The sequence below is a fragment of the Pleurodeles waltl genome, chromosome 5 (assembly GCF_031143425.1).
Source record: "Pleurodeles waltl isolate 20211129_DDA chromosome 5, aPleWal1.hap1.20221129, whole genome shotgun sequence".
Taxonomy (NCBI): Eukaryota; Metazoa; Chordata; class Amphibia; order Caudata; family Salamandridae; genus Pleurodeles; species Pleurodeles waltl.
In genome coordinates, this window is record NC_090444.1 from 988,057,070 (window position 1) to 988,075,009 (window position 17,940).

The window sequence follows — 17,940 nt, forward strand, 5'->3', positions numbered from 1 at the left end:
AAGTTATTTCTCCCCAAGTGTAGGCCGTTTACCGGAAAGAAAAATGAGCTGCAATTATTTTTAAATCACAACAATTGTACTTGGAAATTTTCACGGTAATTATTGGTCCCTTAGACCACTGGCTTTTTTGCGCAGGATTTTTTTAGTCCACTCACAAAGGCTGAAGCTTTACAATGAGGACCCCTTCCAGTCAGCAAGGTGGTTACCATACACTTCAAGTGGATGATAACAGCTACTCACTTTGCAACCACGTACTCGGTTGCAAATGGGATTGCCTACCACTGTGATTTGCAAGTAGGTCTGGTAAAACCCTTCATTATATCAATTTTGAAAAGCATTTTACTCATATGTACATGACCACCAAATACATTTTGGATTAGGAAACAGACGTTTGCAAATCCCACACATATATTTATGCCATTTGCAACGTGTAGACATTTTTCTCACTCTGGCCCAAGGTACTAACTCAAGTCACAAAAGGTGTTAAGTACGTGTAACATACTGGTTGCTACAGTCCTAGGTACCCGGTTTCACAGTAACATCCCAGTCTTTGTGGGTGGTGTGGGAAGAACAACCAACAATCCCATGTTCAATGCACACCCAGGAGTGTACAGAAAGTTCAACAATTGTGTGCCTTCACACACAACACCTATGAAGGGCTAGCAACACGTTGTAGTCAGCCCAACCTTGTCACATCCCAGGTGCACACATGTCAAAATGTTATGACTTAGCCCAACATAACATACTATTAGTGAGGCATGTTTAACAACACACACAGGGGAGGTAGTACACCCATTCACATGATTCAACTGAACACCTAGGGCATTGCACTCAAGTCACACACACTTCGAGTTCACCTTGTGGAAGTACATGCCCACGGAAGATCCAACCTACAGTGTACACAGTCCATCCTCAACTAGGAAGAAGCACTTGTCATCAATGCCATGTGCCTAAGCTATCTGGGAGACTGTCAGTCTGATATGCAGACTCAGTTCATGGCAAGTCCCTGACCAAGTCTAACATTGACCAGTCTATTCCAAATGAGTCATACCATTCCCAATTGCCGCCATAATTGAATGGGCTACAGCCCCTCAATCTGAGAGATGACTACGTATTGCTTTGCAGAAACATTATTCAAATTTGATATCACACTAAAAGAACAAAGCCAATGAACGGCCAGCACATCAAATCATGAATTCTCTTGAACACACAGTAATCCATCATGCGTCATTACCAAACAATGTAAATAGCACTCAGGCGACACTCACTGTAGGTATCGGGGTCGTCAAAATGGGCCACCTCTCCCACGGTGTACGGGGCTGGTCCACCTGTAAAGCATGAAACAAAGATTATACTCAGACTGGGTGAACGGACAAAAGATTTCTGTTACAATGACACTGTGTGAAAATGACATGGTAATGATAGACTTTCACACATGCTCATCCTGCATGGATCACTTTGTATTCAACATTAACATTGGATGAGTCTCCTGCTCCAGTGTCACACCCTACTACACTCATGCAGTGGTCAGGACAGTCATGTGTCGTCCAAGTTAATCCTCCATTAGTATGCCCCAACAATAATGTTATCCATACATCTCAGCATGTGCATCCCCGAGAGACATTCCAAAACTGGTTCCATGAGGACTGCATGACCACTCACAATTGAACAGGCTAGTTGGACAGGGTCAACAGACAGCAAACAGACACACATGTGACATATGTGTGAACAACATGACTAACTTCATGTGACGTGACGGCAACACACATGTATAGCATCATCATGTGTTTCCAATTTTCTGTCTAGCTATGGCGTCTGCATATGTAGGTATGTTGTTTCTACATGACGTACTCACTGGCCATTATGACCAGTGGAGTACAAATAGAGCCGTTCACGTGTTGCTTTTCTGACACAAATGCAACACTACATTACTTGCAGCTACAGGCATCTGGTATGTGTTGCAAAAATGATCCATCGGACTGGTAGCATAGGTCTTCATACACATTCTGCAACAAATACACATTAGGACACATATGTATACCTTTGTAGCGCAGCATTTGAAACATTTTGGGACGCAGAGAGGGGGCGACTTAGCATAATACAAATAGATGTTGAATTTATAAATCTGTCATTGCGTGTACATGTGTTGCAAGAATGGGGATTAATGTGTATAACCATGGGCCTAGGTTTCCCTGGCATTACACACACTCAGCTACTTATTTAGCAGATTCGCTAACAATCATCACATGTTCACACACCGATTTCTGTCATTCCCATGTAATTGTTTTTTACTCACCAACATGGCCACCAATCCGGAGTCCCAGGTGGTCCAGCAGGTCCTGTTCCCTGGTGATCAGATCTGCCCAGCGGTGCTTGAGTTGGTGTACATTCCTGAGACTCCCATAGACCCGGACCAGGTGATGGCGCACCTTCTCCCACCGGATTTTCCTGGCCTCCGTGTGATACCCCTGTATCACACGGCCTCCAGCTTCCAGCATTAGTGGGAGGAAATGGCTTACGAGCCATATGAACCCCCCAATTCGTCTTCCCCCATCCTGGACAGGCGAGGCCTACCTGACATATTGAGAGGGATAAGAATGTACCAACAAAATATAAAATATAAAGTGGGAAATGGGGAAAGGTAGAGGTGTGAAAGAAAAAGGAGAAGTAGAAAAATAGCCCAACTAACCCCCCAAACTATGCTACCCACAACAGACTCCCACAGACAATACAAACTATCACAGGTATATACAAAATAACACTAAACAGACTGAGACAATGTGATACAACAATAATAGATTGACACTAAGACAAAATACAAGGCACACAGGACACAAAAGCAGTAAAACACAGGACAACACCTTTCACACAACCACGCAGTCTAGAGAAATCTGAGACTGCAAAGTGAAAGTGAAAGTTACCTCCCAGTACAGATTTTGAAAACAGGATATCCTATTACATCACTTCCTGCATAAAATGGCCGCCGTTTTTATTTTCCCGTTATGCGTCATATTTTCACGCATACACAGTTGTGCATCAATTTTTTATGACGCATTACAGTGCACATGATGCGGAGTGAAAAAATATGATATGAATATTAATAATTAATACTGTACATGAAATGACCAATATATTGTCCATGTAGCGTCAATTTCACCACGCATACATCATGGGCGTCGTTTTTTTTACACGTACAGTGGTGCACATGATGCAGAGTGAATAAATATGATATGAATATTAATAATTAATACTGTACATGAAATGACCAACATATTGTCCATGTAGCGTCAATTTCACCACGCATACATCATGGGCGTCGTTTTTTTTACACGTACAGTGGTGCACATGATGCGGAGTGAAAAAATATGATATGAATATTAATAATTAATACTGTACATGAAATGACCAACATATTGTCCATGTAGCGTCAATTTCACCACGCATACATCATGGGCGTCGTTTTTTTTACACGTACAGTGGTGCACATGATGCGGAGTGAAAAAATATGATATGAATATTAATAATTAATACTGTACATGAAATGACCAACATATTGTCCATGTAGCGTCAATTTCACCACGCATACATCATGGGCGTCGTTTTTTTTACACGTACAGTGGTGCACATGATGCGGAGTGAAAAAATATGATATGAATATTAATAATTAATACTGTACATGAAATGACCAACATATTGTCCATGTAGCGTCAATTTCACCACGCATACATCATGGGCGTCGTTTTTTTTACACGTACAGTGGTGCACATGATGCGGAGTGAAAAAATATGATATGAATATTAATAATTAATACTGTACATGAAATGACCAACATATTGTCCATGTAGCGTCAATTTCACCACGCATACATCATGGGTGTCGTTTTTTTTACACGTACAGTGGTGCACATGATGCGGAGTGAAAAAATATGATATGAATATTAATAATTAATACTGTACATGAAATGACCAACATATTGTCCATGTAGCGTCAATTTCACCACGCATACATCATGGGTGTCGTTTTTTTTACACGTACAGTGGTGCACATGATGCGGAGTGAAAAAATATGATATGAATATTAATAATTAATACTGTACATGAAATGACCAACATATTGTCCATGTAGCGTCAATTTCACCACGCATACATCATGGGTGTCGTTTTTTTTACACGTACAGTGGTGCACATGATGCGGAGTGAAAAAATATGATATGAATATTAATAATTAATACTGTACATGAAATGACCAACATATTGTCCATGTAGCGTCAATTTCACCACGCATACATCATGGGCGTGTTTTTTTTTACACGTACAGTAGTGCACATGATGCAGAGTCAAAAATATTGTGGATGTAAATAATATTTTGAAGGCGAAATATCAAGACACTTTTGGATACATTTGTATCTGACTCTGCATTGTGTGCACTCATGTACGTGAACAAATTATGACGGCCATGCTGTATGCGTAGAATATGGAGCAAATTTATCCAAATGTCTTCATGTGTTTAGCTTTGGAAAGGTGATTTGTCATGGTCAAACGGTGCGATGTGAGACACATTTGTGTTTGTATATGACAAATGTCCGTACTTTTATGTATAGACGGCCTTCACACTGTGATGTTTGGGATACGTTAACTAATGTATTGACCATATTTGACAACATATTTGGTGTAATTGCTGATGGCTATTTTGAAATGATGTTTTTGATACCATTATGTATTCCGTCTCCAAAATGTGCCCACCTTTATGATGGGGATGCTTTTATCTGTAGTCCTAACAGGGAGTGGGAGAGTCACTTTCAGTTTTTATGGGGCTGACCATGTCCCATTATGATTTTGTGTTTCATATTTGTGTAGGACGTGTGACATGGAGGCCACACATGTGCCTTATGCATGTGTTTAGTTCACAAGTACATGATTCTTGTATGTTTTGGGGGTGGTAGAGGTGGACTTAGGCCCCCAGCACCCTAGGATTTGACCATCCAGAATAGCTACTGTATCCATGGAGTATTTTTATCATATCATGTCAAACCTGCAGCAGCGTGCTAATGTAAGGCCATATGGTATGAATGACTGTTGACCATTCATTCATCTCATTAGCCCATTTGACGTTTGCAGTAATGATGATTTGGAGCTAAGTTGCATACCATTTTCATATGACTAAGTTTGCAAGACTCTCAGCGTTCACGATGTGATAATGCGAATAATTTTTTGCTTGTCTGTGTCCCTTTCTGCATAAACTGGTTTAGTGTCATGTTACAATCTTCCTGCTAGGTTCAAACTGGGACACAACTGTGATGGTCTACTTTCAAATATTAGGTTGGTTGTATGACATATGTGTACATGTGTGTGGGAATGTGGATCCAGTATGACCTGTCTGTGTGTATGTTGTCACTGTAACTTCAAGGTCTCCTCCTGAGTTAGTGGCAGCTAATGTTGTTGCAATTGTGTATTGCTCACATCATACACTTGAGAGAAGCCATTGATGACATGTTCACGTACACATGGATGGTCCCACCCTGTCTCTGAACACGTGTGATGTGACTTTCAAATGATCTCCAATTTTGGGCTGGATGAGAGACTGTTTCAGTTGTTTGGATCCGGCATGTGTAATTGTCACATTTGTACTCTTGTTGGGCTCTGTGTATGGTAATGTAACATGTCACATCCTACCCTCTGTGCATACAGTTGTGATGTTTATTTTTGGTGTGATGAATTTTAATGGCATTCTTGATCAATGAGACAACATTCATCTTCAGCTATTTCAAACTAAAGGTGGTCAGAAATGAATAGGCCAAAGCATGATGTGGTATTTGTTATCTGTGTTTATTTACAAGTGTGGAATACAAGTTATTATAATAACTTAAGTAAAAAAATTGTTCACAAGCTGTTGGCGCCTACGCACTCCTGCTGCCGTGTTAGGTTGTTCCCCCTCCTGTTGCAGGCCAGCATCCTCCTCATCATCATCCTCAGCCATGTCTGGGTCCGGTTCAAGGAGGAGAATGTTCCTTTTTACACAAATATTGTGTAATATGGCACAAGTGAGTATGATCTTGCAGACCATCTCTGGGGAGTATAGTAGGCTTCCGCCAGTGATGTCAAGGCAGCGGAACCTTGACTTTAGGATCCCAAAGGTCCTCTCCACAATGCTGCGTGTCCTCTTGTGGGCGTCATTGTATGCCCGCTCAGCAGCAGTATTTGGGTTCCCATATGGTGTCATTAGCCAAGGCTGGATGCCATACCCCTGATCAGCTGAAAGAGAAACACAGAATGGTATCAATTAGATGTAGGAGGCACTGTTGTACGTATCTTTGATGGCAGTAGTTGTGTTGTGTTGTCTGTGACTATTTTGTGTACTAATGTGACAACCTATGGTTGTTGGTGGAAACTTTGGCATTGTTTTTTTTCCTTGGCTGAGCAAGTGTTTGTTGTCTAACTGTTTGTCAGCAGGATGTATTGGTTTCTCAAGTACAGTGTGCCCTCCCTTGCATTGTGACTTGTGACACAGGTGTCCGTGTGTCCTCACTGGGGGTGTGATGATAGTTCCATGCAGAGTTGAAACATGAAAGGGTATTAGAAACGTTCATATGAACATACCCAGGCCATCCCATCCCTTAAAAGTTATGCATTGTATTAGTGTACAGGTTATTGTGAGACTTCCAATTTGCAAGGTGACATTTAGGCAACCACAGTCATGAATGTCTTCACACTAAGCTGTGGAGTAAATTCAAATGTGTGAGAGGTTCAATGGTGACTTGTGACACATGGCTAGTGATGTGAGTACCTCAGTGTGTTCCTGTCTAGGTGTTGCTATTGTGGTGTATGTGTTGTTTATCCTAGAGGGTTTCTGTGCAGTGAGTATATAAGTAGATTTTTGTCCTTACCAACAAGTAGTCCATTGCCATACCGTCCATCCTGGAAGTGTTGGTTGATGGTGCAGTGACGGAAGATGAATGCGTCATGTACACTCCCAGGATATTTAGCCACAATGTTGCTGATCAGTCCTTGGTGATCGACTATGGCCTGCACGTTGATGGAATGTGTGTGCTTCCTGTTGCGGTAGAGGTGTTCAGTCGCAGCAGGTGGCACAAGACGTACGTGTGTGCAGTCGATTGCACCAAGGACGTGCGGAAAGCCACTGATGGCGTAGAACCCCTGTTTTGTTTCCTGCTGCTTCTGCACTGTGTTAGGGAAGCAGATGTGGCGGGGTGTCAGTCCAATGATGGCATCCAGTACTTTAGGCAGGAATGCGGAGAAAGATGGTTGTGAGATTCCACCAACCAGGGCACCAGTTGTCTGAAACGAGCCACTTGCCAGCAGGTGAAGTACGGCAAGCAGCTTTGTTTCTGTTGGGATAGTGCGGGGAGTCACTAAAGTGGGGGCCAATTGCTGTTCAATATTTGTCAGCAGCTGCTGAATGGCCTGCCAGTTCAACCGGTACCTCTGGATGATGTCTCGTTCCCTGAGGCCATGCAGGGTTGTTCTTGGGCGGAATATCCTGTCCGGCCTTCTGCGCTGTCTTTGGGGTCCCTGCTGTTGTTGTTGTGGCTGCTGTTGTTGCTGCAGGGCTCTGCATCTACGTGCACGTTGAAGAAAAAGCACCTCCATGTCTCCCTGTTGCTGCTCTGCTGCTCTGCTGCTCTGCTGCTCTGCTGCTCTGTTGTTTGTTCTGTGTGTTCTGATTAAGTACAGGTGTGTTTGCCCCATTTTAACGCCTGCCCTGACCCAGGCGTTAAAATTTCACGATATTCGTGCTTTGCGCCATTTTTTTGCGCCGCCTGCCGCGCGGGAGTGATTTTTGCCCTGGAGCATAAATACCACGCACCGCTATGTGCGTCTGTTTTTGGACGGGAACGCCTACCCTGCATGTCATTAACACAGGGCGGGGTGCCGCTTCCAAAAACTGGCGCACATAGCGCCATTTTCCTGGTGCGCCGGATCGGGCGTCAGGGTTTAAATATGGGGCAACGTTTGCGCTGAAAGTGCGTCAAAATTTTTGACGCCCATTCGGCGCAAACGGAGTATAAATATGCCCCATATTTTGAATAACAAAATTCACTGTAGAAGACACATCATCATAGGCGAATAATTAATTCAGAATATCTGAGACTATTCCTTCAAATTGATTCAGTTGTAGTTGTGCATAGCCACACTGCTCTCACCAGTGAATCATTTGGTACATGGAATATCAAGGTACCTCTGTCGTTACTAACCATGTCTTTCGAGTACGTTGTAAGGTGCGTGCAGACCACTATGTTTGTATTACCTACCCCCAACCCACAATTCCTCCACCACATGCCATTAGTGTGTGGGTGCATTCATTATAATTTAGCAGGTGTCACACACTAATTGTACATAACTTTGTACTGGATTAACTGTTTGTGAACACTCAATGTAATCTCTGGAACATCTTGCCTTAAACTTTTGCATTGTTTGGTTTACATTGCCTTTCCCACTGATCTTTCCCCATGCTGCCATGAAGGTCCATTTCTGAGAAATCTGTACTGCTGTAAGTACTGCAGGTGTACTAGTAATCAGCCCCTTCAGGGATTCATAAACTGCCAAGAATTTCTCAAATGGTGTTAACTCCTGCAGTCCTGCTTCATTAATTATTGGATAGAGTTCCTAGTGTCGGAGTTGGAAGTATTGGAGCTTCTATTGTCCATCAGCGACAAAGTAGTTCTTCAAATGTTTTAATATTTTTTTTGCTAAAGCGGTCCCAAAGCATTCGAAAATCCTCACTCTCCCATTTTGTTGTGTGATATCCCCTAAGAGATGAACCAAAGTCCTAATTATGATGTACATACGTGTACGGTGGCAAAAATATAGTGAATCTGATATCCTTCGATATCTCGTCCCATATCTCCATATGTGGGTGTGTTATTTTTCATAGATATGCTACCCCAGGTGTGTGTGTTGTTTGGCAGTTACAAGAGATCCTATGTCGACTTACCCTTTAAATCATGCTCCCTATATTTTTCCATGCTTCGTAGGGATTGTTCAAATGCTATCTGTAGTTGGGCTGCAAAATAATATTTTGTAATATTCAGAAGATCATGCTCTTCCTCCGCTCTATAAATCCACATTAACTTCTCGGAGAGACTGGGTTTCAGTTACTTCCGCTCAAAAGAGTCATAGGGTAAATGATTACTGACCAGACCTTGTTTAGGAATCTTTACAGATGTGTGCTTGAAACAATTACAGCATTTTAGGTAGCGCATTCATTTTATGAGCTGCTTTTTGCCCACCCACAACTTAAACAAAGGCTGCCCTCTATGAAGATCTCTACTGAAATCACCCGAGAGATCCAGGTTGTTTGCTTTATGTAGACCATAGAGCATAGGGATAACGAATATGCCTAACTATTTAATTTTCCTTGATTGCCAGGAGACAGCTTTTAATCGTTCTTAAAATCAGATCCACATTTTAGTCATAGTGTCATTATTGCATTTTCATCAGTTTAGCTGACGGCATGAAATGGACTTATGTTCATGTTCTACTACATCAATTATTATTGGCACAGACTTTTGTGGGCCTTCAACAAAATACCTTCGGCACATATACAGGTTTGTTGAGAAAGTCCACCAAAAAGCATACCCTGTACTCTCCATACCTGACTTATGTTTTGTGCCAGAGGGTCTACCACTAATACAAAAAGAGAATGAGAGTGAGCAGCCCTGTTTTGCTCCTCTAAGAGAGCGAAAAAATGGGCAATTTCTTCACATTCACTCCATTCACCAAGATTCTAACTATTAGCATATTGTAAGTGGTCCCATATGTATTTTTACATAACTAGGCCAATTCCCACACCTTCTGGTCCCAGTCTCTTGAAGGACCAATCAACAGAGTCAAAAACCTTCTTGGCTTCAAGCGCTAATATAACTTTTAGAATCTCTGCCTTACAGGGTATGTCTTTTTGATGGATCACTTGCATCACACTACCAAATATATACCAATCCTTTATGAACTCTCAATGGTATGGCTCACTCTAAATTTCATATGAGTTTTTAATCTATTTACTAATATTTTCCTAAAGATGTGTAGATCCAAGTTGAGCAGAATGTCAGATAATATGATGCAAAGTGCCCATTCGGATTACCAGACTTGTAAACTTTTCTCATTTTCAGTATCACCATGCACAATTTCGAAGAAGCTGTAAAGTTTATTTAGCTAAGGGGCTAACAGCAAGCAGATCTTTTTGTAAAAGAAACCTCAGAGGCCATCAGACATTGCTGTCTTGTTGACAGGAAGGTTTAAATTCCTTTTTCATGTATTTCTATGGTTAACCCCGGTTCTAGTCTCTCATGTTCATCTAATGTCCAGAACGCCTTAATTAGTAACAAAGTCAGCAATCTTCTGAGGGTCTGAACAAGTTGCAAAGAAAGTAATTATTACATGGTGATTACCCTCTTCTGAAATTGTCAAGGAGCGATTTGAGTGCCAAACATTTTGAATTGTACTTCTAACTTTAGCAAATTGCCATCATTTTCTTAGTTTATTTCCCTTGTTTGTTCTTTCATAAGGGCCAAAGCAGTGCTATTTTTGAGTGATCTGTTGAAAGCAAATTGATCTGGCCCCTCAGTACTGTCACTTGTTTGAACCATTTTGAAAAGTCAATTTTCCTAAGTAACTGCTCAGCTGTCTTCTGATCCTTCTCAAGTTTGAGTTTCTTTATCACCCAATTACACCTCAGATTTTCCCGAGCAGGTATACTCTTTCCCCTTGTAACAACATTAAAGTAATCCACTGAGTGGTCTTTGATCCATAAGCATATTTGTTCAATATGAATAATTATTCCACTTGTTCTTTAATGTTTGTTCAAATATTCTTAAAAGTGTGCTAGTGAAGCTCCAATAATTATTTTTCTTAGATATTTTGCTTATTCGACAGTGCCATAGTACAGGGCCTTATTCCGATATTGTGATTAATTCAATTTCAATTTTGTGTGTTAGTCTGTGTATCTGTGCTTCTTATTAAATTTATTCATGAATACATTATATGATTATGAGAGAAATACATAAACTTGTTGTGGGTCGGCATGTCACTGTATGTCAGTTATCCCCAGTTCTCGGATATACCTTAATAGTAAACAAAACATACTGTTATTGGTGTATCTATTTGGTGGATGTCTGGTGTGAGTTAATGGTTGAGCCCTGGTCAAGCTTCAGCCACAACCCTAAATAGACCTGGTTGCAACCCCCTGGCAACTTGTAAGAGAGCAGTCAGGTTTAATTTGGAGGCAATGTGCTAAGTATTTGTGCAATATTTCAAACAGTAGTAAGGGTGATTCAACTATCTCAAAGTCTCCTACCCAAATAAGTTCCCCGTTCACTTTGCCTTTTATATTATTCATCAAAGCTTGAGAATATGCTTCTTGCTTCAAATTCAGTTCATAGGAAACAATTAACATTAACATTATGTTCTCAAGGTTTCCAATAAGCAATAGATATAGTTCCACTATTTCATCTTTTAAGACTTCATCAGATTCAAATGATACATGTTTCACTCCACAGATCTTCTGCTTCATTGTGGTGTGGATTTGGATTATATATCTTTTGTGGTACATCGGTCTTGGATCTTTGGAGGGAAGGAGAGCTTCTTGTAGGCAGAATATATCAGGTGATTTGTGTATCAGTGCCCCTCCCAACTCCTTCCCTCCAGTTAAAACACTAAAACAAAAAGAAATATCCATCTGTATCTTATCAGTCTGTCCCTAAGTGCCTCTTTTTTTTTTTTACTCTTTGCTGAGCAATTCTTTTGTTGAGCACATATTGGGACAAATCCTGGTGCAGCTCAATTTGCAGTATTTTAATTCTATAGTGTCTGACCACCTAGTTTCCTGCAGGAGCTTATCTTTCAGCAGCGAGGAAGAATGTTTGGCCAGAATGTCTCTCAGTTTTATTCTAGAGGAGGATCTTATTGTATGCACTCTGTATGCCCTGATAATACCTATGTTGAGCTGATCAATACAGAAGTCCTCAGCACCATGACACTACACAGATTTTTTCATGTTTCTTACCCTTATATTCTATCTGCTGAATCTATGTTCCAAATCATCACATTTTTCTTATAGGCCACTTAGTTCTGTGGACTTGGCTGCTACAGAAGACTGTGCTTCATTCAACGTGGTGTTCATCATTGAAAATTGACCTTTTTCGCACTCTACTATCAATCACCTGTTTGTCTTTTACAATGTCCTTCATAGCAGATGATCTGCATGCAGTTGATGTGTGAACATTTTGCTTAGCTGTTCCTGCAAGATCAAAAGGCAAATTATAAAGCATTCATTGAGTAGCACAAGGTCAAAGGCCAGTTCCTTCACCAAAGCGTGTTGGGTGCAGCTAAATGCTTTGCAGTCTATGTGGGAGGATGAACTTGACACATAAAATGCCTCAAGACCACACTCCATGCCCAAAGTCTGCTGGGCATGACCAAAGGCCACATCATCCAGTGTTTGGAGCCATGGGGAATGGGAGCAAGACATGGCCAAAGGCCATGGCCTGTACCTGCAACCCATGATGTGATCACTGAGTTTGGGTTCAAGGGCTGAAGGTTCTTTGTCCAGAGCATGCTAAGCCTAAGTGATGGTTATGTCTAGCAAATTCTGATTCAAGATGAGCTTAGTGCCCTCGTACAGCTGTGCATAATCAAAAATGATGCCCAGTAAGGACCCTAAGTACATGATATGGTCAAAAGTCAAAGGCCATATGGCTAGTAGCTTTTTGGGATGAGTAGGTTGGGTGCAGGGGTTTGCCGAATGTCATGGCTTGCTTCCAGTACCTGCTTGGCAAATACACAGGTCTTGCCGAATAGGTTGTCTGCACCCAGACAAAAGTGCTCTATAAAAAGCTGAGTTTTTCACTGGTCACACTTGGCACACGATAATGCTCTCGTGGTTCACAAACATTGTCTTGAAAAAAAATTATTGGTTATCTACACAAGAATAACATCAAAATTCCCTGCACATTAACATCATTGTGGGCATTAGTTATAACTTCACAAATGGTATCTATCACCTCACAGAAGTTACCAAGAACTAACACAATTAGCATTTACTGCTGTAGTAAAGCCATACTACCTACGGTATTATATAATAACAAAGGTACAAAGATTACCACGGGGCTAGTCTCGGAATGGTCCAAAATTTTCTTAATTACTCCAAAATCTGAGTGAAAGGCTTTCTATAATTTAGCTTTTAGGGCCAGATGTATGTACCATTTTTCTTGTTGCGAACGGCCAGATTGGCAGAATTTTGGTATGTACAAACCCTATTTTGCGATTCGGTATTCCATTTAATGAATCGCAAAATAGGTCTGCGATTCGCAATTAGGAAGGGGCATTCCCTTCCTAATTGCAAGTCCCAGTGCAATGTAGGATTGTTTTGTGACCGTGAATGCGTCACAAAACATTCACAGTTAGCACCAGTTTCAAATTGGTGCTGTCCCATTCGCAAACAAGAAGGGGACCCCTTCCCCTTTGTGAATGGAAGTGAAAAATGAAAAGAAAACTTTTCATTTTTGCTTTTGAAATGCATCCCGTTTTCCTTTAAGGAAAACGGGCTGCATTTTAAAAAAAAACTGCTTTATTTAAATGCAGTCACAGACGGTGGTCTGCTGTCCCAAGCAGGCCACCATCCCTTTGAGGGAAGCCATTTCCAATGGGGCTGCAAATTGTGACCTACCTCATGAATATTTATGAGGTAGGTCATTTACGACCCCATTGGCAATCGCAAACAGTGTCATCGACACTGTTGGACATCAGGTTTTACGACTCGAAAATTGTGAGTCGCAAAAGCTAATATTCATACATGTGGCTCTTATAGTTATTACAAGAGAGAAATGTCCTGACCTAAAACTTTCCCCTCTGTTGAATAAAGAATAATGTGTTCTTTACTCCATTTATCGCTAGTAGGAAAGAAGTATATAGAACATCAAGATATGTGTATTTACAATATCTATGTCTGCTGTAGTGGATTAAGGCAGCCACTCCAAAAACCTGAGTTTGACATCCTAACCACAAGTTAAAATCCATACAATTCCACTTAGCCTTTCATTCTTCCAGAATCAGGACAAGTTCCATTTAGATGGGTAATAAGAAATACTTGTTCTACAGTGCCAAACTGCTGCAAGGGGTGAACATGCAATTTACAAATACAGTTGTCATGTTAATAACGATAAAACATACTGTACCTGATTCTGTAACAAAAGTGACTGACTCACTGGCTGGTGCATAGCCATATGGATTCTTTGCCTGGACTTTGAAGTAATACCTACAAGGGAGAACGCATATAAATTGGCATTGTACCCACGATTACACTTCAAAATATGAAAGTTAAACAGCAACCAATTTTGTATGTAGTTTTCAAGAGGCTCTATTACATTAATTAGCTTATTGTGCAGTTGTTTTTCCTTTTGAGACAAATATTTTTTTTATAGTTTCATTGTTTATAGTTTCATTGATCTATGAAGTTCCCATCCTATCACCGACAATTACATGGAAAAATGTCTCTGTCATACAATAGACATCTTGAAGTTGTATTAAGTCTTTTTGTACAGGAACCTGAACACCAATTTGTTCACTCTATTCATTGTTTAGCGTTTCATTGATCTATGAAATTCCCATCCTATCACCGACAATTACATTAAAAAATCTCTCTGTAATACAGTAGATATCTTGAAGCTCTATTGAGTATTTTTGTACAGGAACCTGAACACCAATTTGTTCACTCTATTCCCGGTGCTTCAGTAATGCAGTCTAAGTTTCATCTTGTCTAGCATATGAAAAAAACCTTGCAATAATATTATATTGGTCAATCTGAAGTCAACCAACCCATTATTAACAAACTATTTTCTCCTAGGTACCAATGGGAAGCCATACACTTATGAAACACCTATACAGCCTTTGAGTCCTTGTCGTCCATTTACTATGATAAATATGGAATACATATGCTGGTTCCTGGAAGACGGAGGGTTGCTGCTTGAGTAATCATGATTCAAGGTAGGAGACTGCTCACCAGCCATAGACACAACCCAGCTTCCTCTCTTTCACTTGTTGACTTCATGCTTGTCTTTCACCCTGTACTGCATTTTGCTGCTTTTTAGCTAGGTCTGAGCTATATGGAATACTGGGTACATAGAGACAGACATACATGCACAAGACTGAAAATCTGCTATATTTCCACAGATAAACTTGGTATTGGCACCGCAAGCAAGAATCATCAACCGACCACTGATCTTGTTTAAGCCTGTAATGGGCATTGCTTTATTTAGTGGCAACTCAGGACCCCCTTTTAATGCATTTGAATAACAAATGGATCTTAAAATCAGGCTGACCCTCAACACAAAATGTCATTGGGTCTGTTTCACAAAGGAAACTTACACTTTAGAGTAAGTTTACACTTTTAAATATGTTTACTACTTTTTGGTATTCACATACCCCAAATGTAAATTGCTATTAAAAAAAAACGGGAGTAAGCCCAGTACTAGATATGGGCAACCACTGAAATTGCAAAACCCTACCAAAGAACACATTGGAGATAAGGACTTAAAATAAAACCTCATAGGAAATAATGTTAAATTAACAAAACTATTTGAAATAGTGAAAATATAAATAGATACAAATCTGTGCTAAAAAGTATAAAAATAGTACATATGTATTTTTTAATTATAACATATTTTATTAACCTATTATGAATTTAGAAAATAATGCAACAGTAACAATATTTTTTATACTTAGTTTCTAGTTAAATAGTTTCTAATTTTCTCTGTACTTTACAATAGGAGGACTCCTTAGTCAGAGCAGAGATCTCACCATGGTACACTTTAGGGAAAAAAAGTTTATTTAACTTGAAAATTAATGTTTCAAATATTTGTGTTAATGACAATTCATTGTATATATGTACTTTAAATGTAGAACAAAGTCAATTTTGAAATAAAACTTTAACAATTGAAAATATATTGCACAAGTCAAAATATATGGTCCACAATTGCACAACAGCAATAGAGGAGGCAGAGAGGTGACCTAAACTGTCTTTGGAATGCAGAGTTAGACGGAGCCCAGGGTGCATCTTTAGGTCTGTTAGCCATAGTCAAAGATTTACATTTTATGTTGCTCCAGTATCATTTAACAGCCATATGGAGACTTTGAAATCCTAACATCTCAACTTTCCCCTGGTTCTGTACTGTACATGATATGCACACCTAAAAGATTGCTTTTTCCTCACAGCACACACCATAACGTGGACCACAAAATCTATGCATCTAATATGTACACATTCTGGTCAGTCACTAGTTCTTCTACAGATATAAAATGCCAGGGAAAATGCCAAAATCACATGTTGGGATACACTAGTAGACACCGCCTTTAAATGCAAAACAATCTGCTCAGGGAAGCCTAAATAGACTGGAAACAAAATTTGACTAGAGGTAGAACATGCATCGCCTGGTGATACCAAAACACTTAACGAAGTATATCTGAAATGAAAAGACCTCCAAGATATGGTGATAGGAAACTTACAGTTGTTGAAGCAGATGCTGAGAAAGAGAACCAAGGCAGGACACATGTGAAAATGATGAAGCTCAAATAGGACTGTAGCATCCATACCTCTTTGATAATAAATAAATAGCAGATAGGAAGTACTCAGCTCACCTGGTATACTGGCCGCATTCAGGGAAAAGTTTGGAAAAAGTGTACATCACAAATCAATAGTTCAAAGGATGAGACTGAGAGTTATCTAAACGGAATCACAATGACATGGCTGGAGAACGAGGATAGGGAGATGATTTCCATCACAGAAGAAGAGATAATGGTAGCAATGGACGGCATGCCCAAAGGCATCACCCCAGGTCCAAATGGCTTAACAGTCGCTTTTTATAGGAACTGCACAGACCTACTATTTCTCCTTATACCAGAGGTCATTGTGGTGATGATACTAAAACCCAAGAAACTGCCAATACTGAGAGTACATTATAGGCCCTTTTCATTAATCAACATGGATATGAAGAATTTAGCAAAAGTGATAGTCATCAGGCTCTAAATGATGGGAATGATTTTGCCAGAACAATATGTAATAATTCTGTGTAGACCCACTGCACGCAACGTATGGAAACTTCTTTGCAATAGTAGCCCAACTCACACCAGATGTCAAAGCCACAGCACTCTTTTTAGATGGTGAAAAAGGTCTTGCCTCAATAGACTGGATGGGTATGAAGTACATCCTGAGGAGGCTAGGCGTTGGTTAAATATTCCTGTGAACAATAACTTTGCTTTGCAATGTACCAATAGCCAGGATCAAGGTAAATGGACATGACAAACAGGTTCAATAGGAATGGTTGTGGTGAAAGTTACTGCACTTAAGTTTGTTCCTGCATACCGGTGCTATCCTCCCTGGGTTGACTGTTCCAAAAGCACCCAAATCACAAATGATAAAGACAGAATGGGAGAAGCACTCTGTAAGTCGAATCACAATACTTGAAATTATTTCAGCAAAAGAAATGTAATAGCATCAGTTTGGACTTCAAAGTAGAAAACTCCTCTTGTCTAATAGGATTTGTGTTTTTTATTTTCATCTTGACAAGTTTGAATAAAACATGGACACAGCCAGGGCATTTCATTCCAATGATACTAGAACTTCTTTGGGGCTTGTAATGGTAAGGACTTATATGTAGGTATTGGTGTGCATGTACCATACATAACATATATATATAAATATGAACCTTCACTATATAGAGATTTTTTACACAGTGGAGGTCACCACTGTGTTGTTATAATGAGGTCAGAGATTTTCATACGTAGAGCATTTTTTATTTCACTAATAACTTTGGCATCGTTTGATGAATCTGCACACAATTTTCTTAGAAAACGTTCATCCACATCTGCTCTTTCATAGAATGTTTTGCTCTGAATCGTTAAGCAAGTCAAGAGAAATGGGGGCTGGGGGTCC

At 40.1% G+C, this 17,940-nt stretch overlaps 1 protein-coding gene across 1 annotated transcript in view; it reads right to left on the reverse strand.

Annotated features, from left to right (window-relative positions):
- FNDC1 (fibronectin type III domain containing 1) overlaps nt 1–17,940 on the reverse strand; it is a 1,110,328-nt gene that overhangs the window by 182,910 nt on the left and 909,478 nt on the right. Inside the window, exon 16 of the mRNA XM_069235143.1 lies at nt 14,189–14,268. Coding sequence (XP_069091244.1) covers nt 14,189–14,268 — 80 coding nt within the window. The remainder of the gene's footprint in view (nt 1–14,188; nt 14,269–17,940) is intronic.